The sequence below is a fragment of the Cydia pomonella genome, chromosome 1 (genome assembly GCF_033807575.1).
Source record: "Cydia pomonella isolate Wapato2018A chromosome 1, ilCydPomo1, whole genome shotgun sequence".
Classification (NCBI taxonomy): domain Eukaryota; kingdom Metazoa; phylum Arthropoda; class Insecta; order Lepidoptera; family Tortricidae; genus Cydia; species Cydia pomonella.
The window spans coordinates 14,258,747-14,272,464 of NC_084703.1; the positions used below are offsets into that span (position 1 = coordinate 14,258,747).

At 34.9% G+C, this 13,718-nt stretch overlaps 1 protein-coding gene across 1 annotated transcript in view; it reads left to right on the top strand.

Moving 5' to 3' along the window:
- The window catches only part of LOC133516162 (tetratricopeptide repeat protein 39B-like), a 47,374-nt gene that overhangs the window by 8,444 nt on the left and 25,212 nt on the right, over positions 1-13,718 (top strand). Inside the window, exons 2-3 of the mRNA XM_061848945.1 lie at positions 9,189-9,226; positions 13,193-13,300. Coding sequence (XP_061704929.1) covers positions 13,193-13,300 — 108 coding nt within the window. The 5' untranslated portion in view covers positions 9,189-9,226. The remainder of the gene's footprint in view (positions 1-9,188; positions 9,227-13,192; positions 13,301-13,718) is intronic.

Genomic DNA, 13,718 nt, shown 5'->3' on the forward strand with positions numbered 1-13,718 from the left:
ATGAAATTAACTACAAGCTAGTAGTATTTTCATAAATGAATTCTGGGTTTTCTTAATGCAACCAATAATTAAGACACGAAACAGTATTGCAAAAGTTTGCTGTAGTTTGTTAGCTTACTTATAGTAGAACAATTCGTGATCTCTTGTGAGTCGATAGTGAAATGAGAAACAGAAACGTAAATAATGACCCAAACAGTTAAAAAAAAAGAGAGGCGACAAGATAGAGGTATAATAGAAGATTTGAAAATATGATGCCTGAAAAAATTTTACGCATATGTTCGAACAATAGGATAACTAATAAATAAGTGTTGAACGTAGTAAAAGAAAGGAATTATTAAAATTATTGAAAAAAGACAAAAACAATAGAGCAGAGAGATTGGGTATGTTATAACATACAGCTGTTTCTTTATAATTGATATCGAGAGGAATATGGAACAAAATAGGAGTATAGAAAGATGATTGTATCCTATCAAATACTTAAAAGACATGACACGATTGACTGATTCGAGTTAGCTGATGATCAGGAGTTTATCAAATGAAGTGGATGCTAATAAACCTATCCATGTTTAGTTGAGCTTTTGTAAATATTATAGTATACACGTCGCTTTATCGATGTAAAAATAAACTTTTGTTCAATTTAATCCACTCAGAACAACATAGTTGACTAAATGACTACTTATACGCAGTCTTGAGGAAAGATACATGTGTTAGAGTTGTAGCTCCTTTTTAGTATCCAACAAGCTAAATATGATAGTATTAAAAATAGTAAAATGAAATTGTGATAACATTTGACATCTTATATTGGCTATGGATGTTTAGTGTTTTTGACTGAATTTTTGAGTCGCAAACTCTTGTGACAGCGAGTTCGTGAAATTGATTAAACTTTTTTGATAATTAACTCGATGTTGTTGATGATCAGTATTAGAAGAAATATCTTTATATATATGTGAAATTTTAAATAATTGTTAATTATTTTCATGTTTCGATAGATTAGACGATATTCATATTGCATTTTGAGATATTGTACAGACATTAGACAATAGAGACATTGTTGTATGAGTATATTTTATGCACACGAAGTTCTAACTATCATAATTTTGAAGTAACTTTAATTATTATTCGAATAAAAAGGTGTTAAATGTATAGAAATGCATTAAATAAGAGATCAGAGGTAATTATCATGGATTAAACGAGATATTCCGTTAAATAAAACTAATTATTATTAATAAAACTAATGAATGCAGATGGACGCATAATGTTGAAGTGATAAGTGCTAACAAATAAACAGTAACAGGATAGTGCCTATATAAGCATATGTATACCTACCTATGGAGATTACCAAAATACCAAATGTTATAGTATAATAAATATGTTTTACTGTACGACTTAAATATAGAACAAATATAGTATAGAGTAGACTTCAGACAGTACAAGAGTATCTCAGGTAAACAGATTTTGAGTAGTCGAGATTGTAAAGTAAACAACAGATCGGACATATTGCAAACGATTTGTTGTATCCATGGGATTTGTGACAAAGGCTAACAAGTGAAAAAAAGTAGGCACTTGAGTGTAGATGATGATAATTGCCCTAAATATAGATTACGTAGGGAAACAGGGAAGATAAAGGAACAATTATTCAGAAAGATCAATAGAGAGACGAATCTTTTGTTTGCAGATTGAATGGTGATTATCTAGAATTGGTTGGAAGTTATATTTACATAACTAACGTTTGAAACTTAGCAAACGCGGTGTTCAGTTCGAACGATTCAATATAATTTGTACTTGTAGTACCTATGGGAGTATGCGTTGTAACAGCATCAGTTAGTAGCGATGTTAAAGTTAGATAATTACGACGGGACAGATAAGATAATTGAGTTGAACGCAAATGTACATGGTCATATTTCGCAAGTTGAAAGTATAAAAATATGATACAGATATCCAGAAAACGTTTTAAACTGCTACGTAGTTCCTGAAATTCAAAAGTGGAAGTAGTAAAAAACGATGTATAATTTATAAAAAAAAAACGAATGAAAAAGAGATGTGTGAGAAAAGAGTGCATAGACGATAGAGATTTGACGTATCTGTAGAGTTATTAGTAGCGTTACAAGGTAAATACGCAATAAATTGTATGTAATAAGCTTAATGAGGATAGTTAGTTAATATAGTATTTACCTGACGATAATAACAAGTAACGCCCAAATAAGCTATAGATATAGGTTTGACAGAACAGTTATTTATTTAATCTTTATTGCACAAAAGAAAACCTTATTTATTAAAAGGCGGACTTAATGCCATGAGGCACATTTGGGGTTATTGTCCTTTTAGTAAAGATATATCTGTTATGGTTTGCTAATTATCATAATTTATATTGTTTACAAAAGTAATACAAGATATTGGAAGAAAAAAAAGCTCGTAGAGGTTTAAGGCAAGATAATATTAATAAAAATGTGAACTTCGATCAATGACATGAACAATATATTATGGCATAGATGTAGTCCTAGAAAAAAATACATATATAAAGAAAAAAATGGATTTTATTGGATATGACAATAATTTGATTTGGTAGTTTCAATCATTGTTTAAATTAAATGAACTTGAGTTTTTAGTATTGACACTTGTCATTTTACATTGATGTCAAAGGCGTATCTAGCAGTGCTTTAGTCACCTTAAAAGCAGTATACGGGAATCTTATGTTAATGTATAAATGCAACCAATTATTGAAACTGAAACTTTTGCAAAATGTTTGGCATCCTTTGAAATTTCAAGACACAAAATTTAATTACCTCAAGGACACTTTAGTATCACCCCTAGCAGAGTTGTATAATAGCCTCTGAAAGCGATGTTATTCAAGGTGGCATTTGAATAAAGAAATTGTCGTGTGTTATTGTCATACGAACACCCATTATGAAATGAGTAGTATTATTAACAATCAGAGCAACCTTTTAAATAAAAAAGTACAAAAACTTGAACATTGTTATAGGTATTGTTACCTATAACAATCCAATTATACGTTTATATAAGTTTGACACTTCACGTGCAGATATGGATCCAGAGACATAATATTGTAAATGTGTAAAATTTCAACTGAACTTAATAGTTTTGAGCTGAACACAGGACTAATGACTATAAAGATTGTCACGTCGACTTCAAGAGTTAAAGCCATTTAGGGGTTAAATATTATCTCTAACCTATTGCTACGTTACGTAACGATTAATACATGAATGGAGTAAGATGAAGTCTACATTAACGCAATGTAGTATAATACAATATTGGGTCAAGAAAGGTTTAATTGTTAAATGTAGAACTGAAACAGATGGTGCTGAAGTCGAACCACTTTTGCCTGTAAAACAACGGGTATTGAATTAAATCAAAGACAAGTTTTAACGGACAGAAGTAATGTTTGGTTTTTTGAGAAAACAAAACAAACTTTATACATAATAAAAACTGAGCTTTGTCTGTTTTTTTTTTAGTTATACGAAATTAACAACAGGTATTAAGATTTTTCATTAACGTAGCAAAATGCTAATGTCACGGCATAGTAGTAAGTTATATGAACAAGGGGAAACAGAAGACCGAATGTCATGATATTATTTTCATGTATCTCATTATAATTTTATTTAACACATTTCCTGATTATATAAATGTATGAATTGTGATAAGTTAAGTTTCAATTTACTTCATTAGAAACTGTTTTGACGCTTTAAATAATTTTTCACGGTTGGTGTAAGATTTAAATCGATCTAGCTTTTAGTGAGAAGGTTCGTGCGCCGGAGTCATGCACGAAGTTGGATGGCCGAATGTCATGATTTATTTATGTTTACATTTAAGATAGCAGTTAAATAATAATTATACCGTGACAACATCATTATGTTACCCCGATTAATACAGGGGTAGTTGGAAAAATAACATTATACTGAACACGATTTAACATTATGTCAAAACACGGTAGTTTTAGCAGGTGGTGGGGACACGGTAAATGTTGGACAGGCTCGTTCACTTGGGTTGAGGCTGTCAAAGAGGAAGCATCGTAATGAACTGGTTAGGTCAGAGTACCTGCAAGTATCCCGATTGCTGTAGTAGTAATAGTTTAGGGTAACCATGCAATAAGAAGCACTATATGATGTCGATCAAAGTTACACTAGGGGTACTGAGGATAAAAATAATGTCCGCATTGGTGCATTTACGAAAAATTGAATTTTATTTCTTGCAGCATAGAAACTTTATTGCAGGGGGGTCTGATATCTCTGCAGCTTACTGTACAATAAATAAAATTAAATATAGGGCTGCGCATGCGGTAAGGGGTTAAATATATAATAATATAAGTTTAATTTACGTATAAACTACCTCGCTTATTACACAATTATTACAGGAGTCTGCCTACAAACGACTCTGTGGTTTGGCAGAAGTATATTGTAAATGTTTGTTATTATTATTTTTTTTTAATTAATCTAGGTTGTTTTGATCTCGGCATCACTTAAGTGTTTAAAGCGAAATAAGTCTGTACATTCTACCTACCTATCATCTCACACGTAGGCAGGTTAGGTAGTCATTTATCGCACTTAAATACATAGATAATTATCGTGTAAGACACGAGGCGGTAGTTCTGTTTCATTTTATACATATTGGTTTATTGTGCATATTTGGTTCAAGCTTCGCAATTACATATTTAGCAACGTTACAATGTTTCAACCCGTAAATCCCGTAATAAGCCATATTTATTGAATATTTCAATATTTTTACAAGTGGCTGAACAGTCAGTTTCCTCCCAACCGACAGTAAAGCTAGATAAATTATTTCTGCTTAGTGTGCTGTTTTCCATCAGCTCAAAGCGATTACATGCAAAGTGCAAATAACCGACTTCCGTCACCATCTTTTCCGCTATGTCGTACGTGTGTCGTATGTGCTGCTGTCCATTGACTATGAACCTACAGTCGCCATTACATATATCGGAGCGGCCAAGGTGTTCACAAATATCTGAACAAGGCCTCTAATATATCATTAGAGTGCATCTTCACATACTTTTGAGCACCTGGACCGCTCGGATATATCTGATAGCGACTGTACCTATACCTTTTTATTTATTTAAGTATATATAATAACAATAATATAATGTTTAGTTCAACAAGGACTTCTTTAATGGTTTAAATGGGTGAAGTCACGTGACAGCTTCTACAAACGTAATCCCCATTGTCCTCTCTAGATGTTCCCTTTTGTTAGATTTTTATTTGAGTTTTAGGGTTTCTACCTAAAAAGCTAAAAACGGAACCCTTATAGGATCAGTTTGCTGTCCATCCGTTCATCTCTTTGTCAAGTCAAGACCTTTATCGAGTTGAAATTAAACCATATACTCAGGTCGACAGTCCTTTGAAGCTGTGAAAATATCAAATCTTTAAGTTGGCGTAAAAAAGGATTCGGCCGTCTATGCCACAAAAAATTTACATTTCGACACTCGAGGGAATCAAAATTCATAGGGTGCTTCCCATTGACCTAGAACTATGAAATTTGGCAAGTAATATCGTCTTGCACTACAAGTATAAAGTAAAAAAAGTTAAGTCTTTCAAAACTAATAGGGGTCTTCAACAAACATTTCTGGATAAAATGAATATATTCGGAGATAATTGCTCCGAAAGAAAAGAAAAAAAGCGGCCAAGTGCGAGTCGGACTCGCCCATGAAGGGTTCCGTACCATTTATGACGTATTAAAAAAACTACTTACTAAATCTCGTTCAAACCAATTTTCGGTGGAAGTTTGCATGGTAATGTATATCATATATTTTTTTTAGATTTTTCATTCTGTTATTTTAGAAGTTACAGAGGGGGGGGCACATTTTTTCACTTCAGAAGTGTCTCTCGCGCAAACTATTCAGTTTAGAAAAAAAATAATATTAGAAACCTCAATATCATTTTTAAAGACCTATCCATAGATACCCCACACGTATGGGTTTGATGAAAAAAGTTTTTTTGAGTTTCAGTTCTAAGTATGGGGAACCCACAAAATTTATTGTTTTTTTGTAAAAATCTTAATGCGGTTCATAGAATACATCTACTTACCAAGCTTGAACAGTATAGCTCTTATAGTTTCGGAAAAAAGTGGCTGTGACATAATCGGACAGACAGACGGACATGACGAATCTATAAGGGTTCCGTTTTTTGCCATTTGGCTACGGAACCCTAAAAATGTGTCCCCCCGCCTCTAACTTTTGAACCTTAGGTCCAAAAAGTATGAAAAAATCTTGGAAGTAGAGCTTAAGAAAGACATTAAATGAAAACTATAGCGGATATGATCAGTTTAGCTGTTTTTGAGTTATCGCAAAAAAATTCCCCTTCATAGTAAAAAGACGTACACCCACAGTTCATCCCTTGGTTAACAATCTACCATACTTTAAGCTCCAGTTTAGCTTATTGTGACGGAAGAGTAACTACGGAACCCTACTCTGAGCATGGCCCGACATGCTCTTGGCCAGTTTTTTTTTATTAATAGAGACAGACAGACGGACGGACGGACAGAGCCGCACCATAAGGGTTCCTTTTGTACCTTTGGCACAGAACCCTAAAAACACCATGTATAACAAGTAATAAAAGATCGCTTCGTAAGGACATCTATCTGGTTTTGTGACATTTTCTAGGTATGTTTATTTCTAGGTTGCATAATTTACACGCAAACGCAATCGTTTGACAGTAGGCAATAATGCCAATAACTGCTGCACTATGACCCAGATAGCTGTTATTAGTGTTATTACCATACTCAGTTTATCAACATTAATCTCCTAAACAGCGAAATATGTATGCGCGTCACAAACGGAGGCCCTTAATTATTGCGTCAATTCTATGATTACAGAGATAGCTTATCTGCACACATGGACTAGAAGGGTACTTAAAGCAAAGAGGTGTGATTAAGTATACCACCCATAATATACCTATATAAAAGTACATTGTATATTATGGGTGGTAAACAAGAATTTACGAACGAGTGAGAATTGAAGCACGAAGCCTGAGGCTATAAAAATTTGGGTCTTATATTACCTTTATCATATTTAAACCATGTACTTTTGATATTCACTTTCATAACCATCCCAATAAAAACAGACCGCGGAGTGGACGCAAGTAGCCCGGCGAGCGGCAAATCAAGGCCATATATTGCGCTCGACCAATAAGTAATACATTATACTGCAGAGTCCGGGAATGAAGGACTTGCCGGCCGAATACGTATGGAGACGTGAGGCTGGCAAGCCCTTTTCACGCCGAAGAATGTACATACAGTTGTTTATTTAGTTACCTGCAATAATTTACAGGTTGAATATATACATATGTCATATTGAGCAACTTTTACTATAAGACCAACCCTTAAATCGCGGAAAAAAAACTGTCTGCTTCATACATTTTAGGTGTCTGACCATGACATTTTCTATGAGAGAGTAAAATTTTTTTCGTGATTGCTGGATTGGTCCCAACAAAAAAATTAGAATGATTTTCTGTAGACTTATAAACACAACTATCTACATACACAAAAAATGCTGTTAATAAAGTTGTTGGTAGTTCTTTTGAGATTGTTGAATTTCATATGTTTAATTTTTTCAAACATTTGCTTTTGTGAGAGTGGAGTCGAAACAAGAAAGTCTGAGAAAACGTGTTGTACATTTAAAAAATTCTAACTTAAACATGGGAAAAGGTACACACAGTGGGTCATTTTAGTACAGAAAACGTATCAGTCTCTCCAGTGGCGGCGGCTCCATACAACTCGATTCCCACCGGCTTGCCTAAAAATTATTGCTACATAAACCAACGTAAAAATCATTTTATTACAAAATCCATGATTATTATGTAGTTTCAAGCTTAATAATTTGATAACGTGCTTTTATTCAAAAAAGTACTGTTTGTAGGTTTGTAGTAATAGGTTCTAGAATTCGTGGGTGAAAATGGAATAATGTTATGATAACACTCCCGTCCCGGTTGTTACCGTTAATGTTGTTATTATTAGAGTATTCAATGTTTTTATATGGTTTTACTTAGTTTTATGTATACATTTCTATATATAAAGTTACTAAACCAGTGAAATTTTGTGTATATAATACACTATATATAAGGTGGCTATACACTAACTGCAAAAGGTTGCGCCCAAGGACACCACTAGCGTACGCTTCACTTTTATCATGAAAAAAAGTACATAATGTTAAGTTAGGTGTTCTTTTTTTTTGTTCCGAGTTGCCTAGCCAAAATTTCCACGCGCCGCGACTGGTCTCTACTATATATAGAATTCTTGTATCCTTGACTTTAAATCGCAAAAGTGGTAATATGAATGTATTATCTTTGAGGTAATTATTACTAAACCTGACTTAAATTATAATTCTGCGAAACTGTGAGCATTTTAATTATATAAATTTTTCATACTTTTATAAGTGTTTATGCATTTCGCCTTTGACTTTTTTAGTCCTTCTTTTTATTTATTAAAAATTAGCATTATCATTAACTAAACCAAACAAGTTTCATTGTGATACAATTGCAATACTGAAAACTAAGAGTCCTAGATAGGTTATTTTTAGATTTCCTTGAATTCATGATTAGAACTCACCCCTACGTCTACGGTTTGCTAATAGCGCTAAAGACATGGGCAGATGCGCACACGTAACGCCATCAAACAAGTAGTGAGTGCTAGTGCTACTGCACTGACAACAACTTGGTAAATAGTGGGAGTAGGTAACGCGAAACTCTGTGGTGTTTAGATTCGTAGATAATGAATACGTGTATGAGAAATAAGAATAAAACGTAACAAGCGCCACCACCTATTCATAATTTCTTATTGACCGAACGTCACCGAGTCTCCTTTTCAGCTTGGGCAAAAATGTACAGCGTGCAGCGGTGGTAGCACGGTTGCATACTTTTCGCCTATCACCGTGCTTGTCACTTTCGCACTTATATACTTGTTAGAACGTGACAGGCGATAAGAAGGCGACCGTGCTACCGCCGCAGGTCTCAATTCTCAACCGATTCTCGTGAAATTTTGTGAGCAGATTCGATGATTAAATGGATTTTTTTGTCGAAACAGCTCGTGGATTATTTTTCTATATCGCGGTGCCATACATTTATTCAGTTTGAAGTTATGCTCGGGAGGTCTTCAGCTCACAGATCCATTTTTAAATTACAAAATTATTTAAAAAAAGAATTCTGATGACTCTTTTCGTTTTGTTGCAGTAAAGGCATGACTCATTAACCTGACAACTTAAACTAAGGTAAGATATGTTCGTTATTTGTACCCTACCCACACCCTGTCATAAATATTTAACCCTTTTCCAGGCGTAGTACGATTTATCGACCACATACGCGCCATTAGAATTTCAACTTTAGCATTCCGATTTAAGGTTCAAACTAGATTACACTTTCAGGAAATGTTATTTGTCTTCAAATGACTCATCAAAGCTGGATTCATTGGAATATATTCGGATTTTTTGGGAAAACCTTGTAGATTAGTGCGGCCTGGAAAAGGGTTAAGTGTGCAATTGCTTGTAAGCATCGGTACAATGTTCTGCTTACTATACAGTATGTCTCTCAGATTATACTTTTTGTTTATTTTATTAATCGCTTAACACTTAACAGTTCCTGTTTGGTACAACATACATTAAAAAACCGGACAAGTGCGAGTTGGTTTTACTCGCGCACCGAGGGTTCCGTATAAACTTGAATTATCTCGTGTAACTATAAAGACGAAAGTCATATCTATAGTCATATATTGGGCATTTTCCATAGTTAATAAAAAAAAACTTTCAATGTGTCTGCGTTAGCGTTGTTCATAACTATTTCAAATTTCAAATCGATAGCTTAAGTGGCTCTCGAGATATTTAGCGATGTGACAGACAGACAGACGGACGGCCGGACAGACAGAGTAGCACCATAAGGGTTCATTTTGTGCCTTTTTGGCACCGAACCCTAAAATAGACAATAGGTAAATATTCATTTAAAACTTAAAAGACATGATTAAATTATAAAATGATTACATAGGCAGGCATTAGGAATGTTCAATTAATTAATCTATTCGATTGGTAAAGACATCTATTGGTCGCAATTATAAATATGGGTGTCAAACATTTTAACTTGCTTTAAGTCATTGGGCGGTTGCTTATTATATTCTGGAACCTATGTAGGTGTCACACATTGCTCTGATTTTTTTTTCTAAACTTTAATTAATATAATAATTTGTACTAAACTTTCTGAATTCCTCGAAATTCCTATTAACCACTTTAGATACTATGAATACTTCTTGGTTATTATACGAGTAGGTAAAGGCCTGCAATGGTTAAGGTCCAAAAATATTAAGGACAGGTGTATCATTGTACTTACGAGTATTATTTTTTTTTAACCCCCGACACAAAAAGATGGGTTTTAAATGTATGACGCCAATGTCTGTCTGTCTGTCTGTAGCATCGTAGCTCTCGACGGATGGGGCGATTTCGATGCGTGGCTTTTACGTGAAAGCGAGTTTCCTTAGCTCTGTTTCATACAAATCGATCCAGCAGTTTGAAAAGTATCAGAGTAATGTGTGACACTTACATAGGGATTGTGTACACATCACGCGAGGCTTTTTCGGCTACTATTTTATGTCGCACTAGACTCAGCCTCGTGGCACAGTTTTGATCACGAAACCTCAGTAGTGCTAGTATCTTCTACACCTCTAAATCAGTTGACAATTGATATCCCTACATTATTACGGTTGACGATTATATTTCATTAGCGACGCGGCCCGTTGACCCATTAACCTCGTTAGTAAAAGTAGCTTAATAATTAGATGAGCACTTTATTTAAATTTCTTAGAAGCAAATAAATATTTTGGGACAATCTTACACATATCGACCTAGCCCCAAATTAAGCATAGCTTATACTATAGGTCCTAGGCGACGTTATACAAACATACGTATATACATAAATACATACTTCTATGTATATGACGGCTGCCGGCAAAACGGCCGCGGTTGCCATAAGGACGAGATTTATATGAATAACTTGACAAGGCGTCCTTATGGCAAGCGTCATAGTGAGACCATTTGTCGGCCGCGAACAAAACACCCATTTATTTATTTTTCGACGGCGAATGTATGAAAATTGTAAGGTGGAAACTCGAGGCGCTGATAGGAGGAACGGCACTAGTTTTCAACTTAGCAACATTAGGTTCTTTGGAACCTGGGAGCCCTACTACAAGGATCGAAACTGTGGTCTAATAATTGTACACATGACACTTCTATGGACCCTGCACTATTACCTAAGGCTTATGTGGGAACGTCTTAAGACGTTGCGCATCTGAAAGGTACCTGAACGATGTTTTTGATAATTCATCGATAGTTAGACAATTTATCCTCCAGTCAAAATGGACAGTTTCTCGGTAGCGGTTTATCCACGGTGGTCAACACCTGCGCTACAAGGACGTGCTCAAACGGCATTGAGCGCTTGCGCCATCGACCCTGAGCGTTGGGAGGTGCTTGGTGAAAGAAGGTCCTGGAATTATCCATAATGTTGTCAAAACATTTGAAGATAGTGACGCTTCCCCCATTTCGCTCAAACGTACTGCATCAAATTACAGACAAAGTAGTTTTTTGTGTCGTGCTAGTCGTAATTTGAATATTCTATCCAGAGATTTGGACATTGATTTATTTAATAGTTCCATTCCTTCAGTGAAGCCTAAATTAGCGAATCTATTTTTTAACCCGCTTTGATCTTTTTTTTTTAATTTAGTATTTATTTTAAAAGTAACAGTTGTGCGGTCTGTCCGAGTGCTTAAGGATTTTCGTAACCTTTATTTTTACTGTTAGTATTAGTATTGCTAGCAGTTTTATAACTTCGATAAGCTTTAAATTGTATGTAATTGTTTTTCTATTGTATATTTTTAAATGTATAAGTCGTGATAGCATTGTGTGAACATGCGCGCGAAGTTTCTTATATTGTTATTCCATTTCTATCTGAGTACCTGTAATTGGCTTTGTATTGTTACCTAAAGCTGCATAATGTTTTTGTAGCTGTTCTCCTTAAAATAAATAAATAACCGCCTTACTAGCCTAGAAATAGAACGCCAGTTACGGAAAGAGAGACCTCAGTCCTCCTACGTGTACACGTTAAACGCAGCTGGTCAACTTTATTGTCACGCGTGCAAAAGAGAATTTAAGAGCGAGTTCGGCCTGGCCAGCCACATTAGGGCTCAACTGGCTCAAGCTAAACAACTCCCATAATGTTTATTTAGGGTCACCGGTATCAAAAACGATGAGGAGGACTATATACTCTAGCAGTATTCGTAAACTATATACTTAATTAGCAAAAAAAGTATAGCTAAGCAGTTAGAGGCGTCACAAGGCGTTCAATGCATAAAAATAACGTTATCGAGTGAAAACCTCGCCTGGAAGGTGGACCTTTTATGTCTTTCCCGTAGTTGTATGTCTTTCCCGTTGAATAACAATGTTATATTATTCCGGACATTTGAGAAGCGTGCGTGGGATCAAAGCCCCTCGTCAACAAACACGGCCGGGCTGCACATGCTGTGCTGCTAGATCGATAGCAGAGCACACGGCTACTCTGCTATCGATCTATCAGCATAATATAAATTATTATCATGCCCATTTGTTTCAGTGTATGTATATGTTAATTATTTACGAGCGGCGCTGTCGCTAGATCATAGATGCTGCTTAAATCATCTGTAAAGATGTACAAGGCCGGATGGTGGTGGTGATATGTAAATTAATAAATACATAAAATAAAATATGAAGCTTTTGTTGACCAAAAAGCATATATTTTAAAGTACCTATAAATTAGAATAAAACAGTCAACAGCAAAGTCATCAAAACCACATCAGTGATTATAATGTTAGAAAGTGTTTACGCAACATGTATAGTAATTATGCATTATACAGAGTTACGTTAGATACATATACATTTTAAAAGAAAAAATGAAGTATGTAACATACTTGTCTTGGATAGTATTTATACCAACAAACTAAATTTCTAAAAAGTAACATAGACAATTATTAGCCTATACGTAAAAACTAGCCAAGTTAAATCCTTAACTTTAATTACATCTCAAGTGAACTAGAACTTGGCACCCATATAGATCTCAATTATTTTGTCGGCGACATTTCACATTAATGTTGATGGGATTTATTCAGATCTCTCTGGCATTTTCCTGTCGATCTAACGTTTTACTATTCTCATGGTCGTTCACAGATGGCGCTTAAACAAGAAAGTGTGCCGGCGCTTGCGTCTCCGATGCTGCACCGCACCGAATATCGGGAAGCCGGCCCACCGCCTTTGGCCACTGAGGAATTCGAAGAGGTAACTGGCCTTTCTTGTTGCTGCTGCCCTTTTCTTTATTTTCCTACTCCTCTTCTGTTATCTGTCATTTATGCATTCATTAACACGAATATAAGAACATACATAAAAGGTTTCAAGAAAAGTCTATATTGTCTATTCCTCATAAAAGCTCTTGTGCTTTTATAAGCTATAACGTTACTGCGATTAATGGCTACCAACCTAACAAAACCAAAACGAGTACAGTTTTAAACTAAGTGCATTGCTGCCAACTTACAAAATATTCATTTGGTTGCATAGTAAAAATAATTACTTCATAAGTCAGAAACACGCAAGTGACACCCGTAATATAGACTACGAAGACCGCTTAGCGTTGCTTGTTAGTCTCCGTAGGCTACGGTGGCCAAAATTGAGAAAAAACTGTCCAAAAAATTAATTTAGC